We start from the raw sequence: 4,478 nt of genomic DNA on the forward strand, positions 1-4,478 counted from the left end.
CCAAACATAACGATCAACTAATATGCCCAGACTTAGACAATGCAGAATTCTGATAATAATGACCAGAAGTCTGAAGCAGCATAAAACAAAGGTAGGAAGGAATAAAATGGGAAAGAGATTTAGAAAGTAAAAGAGGGTTACTGTTTTTGAAATAATGAGCTTTTAAGTTTTATAACTAATGTTCAATGCATTTTCTAATATGGGGTCAAGAGTGGCTTTTGTTTTCTTAAAAATGACCGTCTTTTCTCATCTTGCCCTTGCAAGTTTTTTTTCCTCTCTGCCTTACCTTTCTAATAGTCCCATTTCATATGATGAGAGGGAGTGAATGAGGCATACAAAAATTCTTGAAAATGACCTTTTTTCTCATTTTGCCCTTGCACGTTTTTTTCCTCTCTGCCTTACCTTTCTAATAGTCCCATTTCATATGACGAGAGGGAGTGAATGAGGCATATAAAAATTCCTTTTCCTTCATGGATTACACATTTGCATGAGGCTATGAGCTTGTGCTAAGGTGCTTTGCATGCGTGGGCACTTGGCTACTTGAGGCATTGTGGTATGAAATTGGCATTGCCAGGGTTGCATGGGAAGGTCCCAGAGGCAGAGGTTTCTTCTTTATCATCATCTGATCTTTTCATCACTTTGAAGAATTTCAATATGGATTCAAGGGTCTACTCTTCTTTCGACAGCAGCAATGGGAGGTTAGTGATTATGTAATGATGATCATTTTTTCGTTGATTGTGTGGTTATTGTTCCATTGTTTTGGTTTTGATTGATCTTTTCTTCCTTTTTTTGGGGCGATAGCATTGGGAGCAGGACTTCTGGTGGAGGCAGGAGCCGACAAAATGTAAGAAACTTATGTTGGTTTTCTACCTTTTTATATTTTTTATTTTCTACAATTTTACTTGGTGTTAGGGTTTTTAGAAATTGTAGTAGATCTAGTTTTCAGTTTTGAAATTTGAAAATTGTTATATTTCAGAGCTCTGAGTCCTTGGGAAGAGCTGGTGGAAAGAAATGGGAGAAACAGCTGAAAGTCACCAGCCTACATCCATTCAAGCTAAGAACTGAGGTACATGTGCCACCCAAGTTATTTTAAATACCATATGAATTATTCTAGCTTCATTAAAATTTAAATTCGATAAAGTGAATTGGGTATTGTTGGGGGAGGCAGGAGCCGACAAAATGTACGAAACTTATGTTTGTTTTCTATCTTTTTTTATTTTTTATTTTCTACATTTTTACTTGGTGTTAGGGTTTTTAGAAATTGTAGTAGATCTAGTTTTCAGTTTTGAAAATTGAAAATTGTTATATTTCAGAGCTCTGAGTCTTTGGGAAGAGCTGGTGGAAAGAAATGGGAGAAACAGCTGAAAGTCACCAGCCCACATCCATTCAAGCTAAGAACTGAGGTACATGTGCCACCCAAGTTATTTTAAATACCATATGAATTATTCTAGCTTCATTAAAAATTAAATTCGATAAAGTGAATTGGATATTGTTGGGGGAGGCAGGAGCTGACAAAATGTAAGAAACTTATGTTGGTTTTCTACCTTTTTTTATTTTTTATTTTCTACATTTTTACTTGGTGTTAGGGTTTCTAGAAATTGTAGTAGATCTAGTTTTCAGTTTTGAAATTTGAAAATTGTTATATTTCAGAGCTCTGAGTCCTTGGGAAGAGCTGGTGGAAAGAAATGGGAGAAACAGCCGAAAGTCACCAGCCTACATCCATTCAAGCTAAGAACTGAGGTACATGTGCCACCCAAGTTATTTTAAATACCATATGAATTATTCTAGCTTCATTAAAATTTAAATTCGATAAAGTGAATTGGGTATTGTTGGGGGAGGAACTAAGTGATCGTCAGGCTCAGAGTTCACAAAAGTGGGACCTGCTTTACAGTGATCCAGTACGTTGATATGATGGGCTTGCCATGGATTGGAGTAACTTCTCAGTTAAGAATAAAATGCTGCACATTGAATCAGTGGCTCACATTTTTATGATAGTTACAAAAAAAAAATGTAGCACCCATCTACATTTTGAGGTTGGATATTTGTGCAGAGGAATGATATGATCCTCACTTTATCATCAGGCCTTAAAGTTCCTGAAAGTGGCCCACCTTACAGTTATCTTATGCATTCACCATGGATGTACTTAACACTGCAAAACCTAAATGGGACAATCAAATTAAGTGATGATTAAGAAAACCATGCAGCAATTTTTATTTTTTTTTGAAAGATAAGAAAACCATGCAGCAGTGGTCCTCATTCAAAGAAAAGAAACAATGATTGAAGATTGTATAGCTGGTGCATGGTCCGTCCACAGTAGGGAACATCAGAAGTATTGAGTAGCTTTTCTAGTATAGGCGATGATTAAATCTATCCTATTTGAATCTAGATAATACTTGGAGATTGAAATCAGCTCCCCCGCAATGATTAACCTTGTTTTAAAACTAGAGTTATCTTCTTTCGGATATTAATCCAATGCTCCCAAAGCGCAGTGCTCCTAGTTGTATAGGACACCTGGACAGTCCAACCATTTGATCTCAGCTGTCCATTTGGACTGAACTACTCTTCATGGGTCACCAAGAAAGATCAGAACAATTGCACATCAACCATTTGATTAATGGCAAAAAAAAATAAATGGACAATCAATATTTTTGTGGAATAGTAATAGTAGGCCCAATAACCAATGTAAGCAATCCATTAGTTGGGGCCATCAAGGATTGCTTATAGTTCTGAAGAATTACATTGATCTTGATCGTCGATTTGGACTGAACCTCCTTTCATGGGCCGACTATAAAATCACAAAGGTTGGGAAATTTTGACCATCTGATCAATGGCCAAAAAAAAATGGCGGTCAAGAACTTTCGTGGAAAAGTAGGGCCCAATAAACAATTTGTGGAAGCATCCATTAAGTGGGGTCATCAGGGATTGCTTATAATTCTGAAGAATTACGTTGAAAAAGAGGTCCAATGATCTAATGGACAAGATCAATGGATCGGGATGATGCTTGCAAGGTGGCCCATAAATTGTGGGTTGGACTTAACATGCAGGGTCTAGATGGATTTATTGGATTTTCAATGTGTTTCTTTTACATAAAATTGTAGGTGGACTCATGAGTTTGCTTTTTTGCCTAAGAGTAGTTGGAGAGCCGTTTTAACTTTTGGAAGATTCAAATGATTTCAATCAATATACTGAAAAGTCCAGTTTAATAATTTGCAACTTGTGAGCACCAACACAATATAATTTCAATTTGAAATAATCATCTTGTTTTTTTTTTCAAATCATGATACATGTGTCGAATTCTTCTTTTGAGCTTAAATTTTTTGTTTTTTTTTCCTTATTTCCATAATTTAGTCTATGAATTTTCATTTCAGCAAAGAGGGAGATTCAAAAAAGAAGAATTCCATAAGAAAGTAGAGTAAATGATGGAGGAGGAGAAAAAACAGCGGATCCCAATCGCACAAGGCCTGCCGTGAACAACAGATGAACCAGAGGTAACAAATGCCTTCATTTCATTATGCAACTATTTGTTATATATATTTTAATTGGCATCACTGATATTCAAATCTATAATAAGGATTTGTAAGCCCAAACTTGACTATTGCCCTGCCAATCTATGATGAGTTATATAACACATGCTAATTTTACATTTGTGTGCAAGATCATAGCAGTCCACCAGGTGTATGAAACAATGGAACAAGAAGTGTATGAAATCATAACGATCACTTAAATATTCATCTATCTACTGGCAATGCCCATTTCATACACTTCTTGTTCCATTGTTTCATACACCTGATTTCTTCAATTTTGCAGAGCCGATCGAGTGGGAGTTGCCAGATTTCTGCAAAGGGCTATTGGGGTTGATATTCTCTGAAACCCTGCCAATTTCTGGAATCTGAGATCGAGATGGATGTCGGTCTTTTGAAGGGGTCATGGTTCCGGTGATCCTCAGGGAAAAATTGGAAATTCACAGGATATCGAAGGGAATTCGTTGGAAATTGGATCTTTCTTTCTTCTTCTTCTTCTTCTTCTTCTTTTTTCTTTTTTTTTTAAAAAAAAAAAAAAAAATGGAACAGAGGAGAATTTGTGGGGAACAAATGAAAGCGGCGTTGGGATGAATAGGTTCTTGTTTTCAGTTTTCTTCAAGAAATGAGAGAGGATATTTTCTAGTGGAAATACAGGGCCTGTTTGAATTTCCAAACCAATGGTAACTACACTGGAAAGGAGTAACGATTACTCTTACATCTGTTTGAAAACTCAACAGATATTTCTGCTTGGAAAACTGGTCCAAATGGACTGGTTTAAATTTGTGGGCCCCTTTGTGATATATATATGATGTATCTGTGCCGTCCATCCATTCTAGCATAACATTTTGAGGCATGAGCCACAAAATGAAGGCGATCCAACACTCAAGTGATCCAAAATGTGGGCCACACCAAAGGAAAAAGTTGCCCCAAAAAGTTTTTAAAGGTAGTTATTTGATT

General features: G+C 36.3%; 1 protein-coding gene across 1 annotated transcript; it reads left to right on the top strand.

Moving 5' to 3' along the window:
- The first annotated feature begins 555 nt into the window (after positions 1-555).
- LOC131232394 (microtubule-destabilizing protein 60-like) lies at positions 556-3,482 on the top strand. The gene is made up of 4 exons (XM_058228618.1): positions 556-698; positions 802-844; positions 977-1,066; positions 3,369-3,482. Exons 1-4 carry the CDS (start codon positions 556-558, stop codon positions 3,414-3,416), a joined length of 324 nt encoding a protein of 107 aa, XP_058084601.1. The 3' UTR covers positions 3,417-3,482.
- The last annotated feature ends 996 nt before the right edge of the window (positions 3,483-4,478 follow it).

This window comes from Magnolia sinica, chromosome 18 (assembly GCF_029962835.1).
Source record: "Magnolia sinica isolate HGM2019 chromosome 18, MsV1, whole genome shotgun sequence".
NCBI classification, from domain to species: Eukaryota; Viridiplantae; Streptophyta; class Magnoliopsida; order Magnoliales; family Magnoliaceae; genus Magnolia; species Magnolia sinica.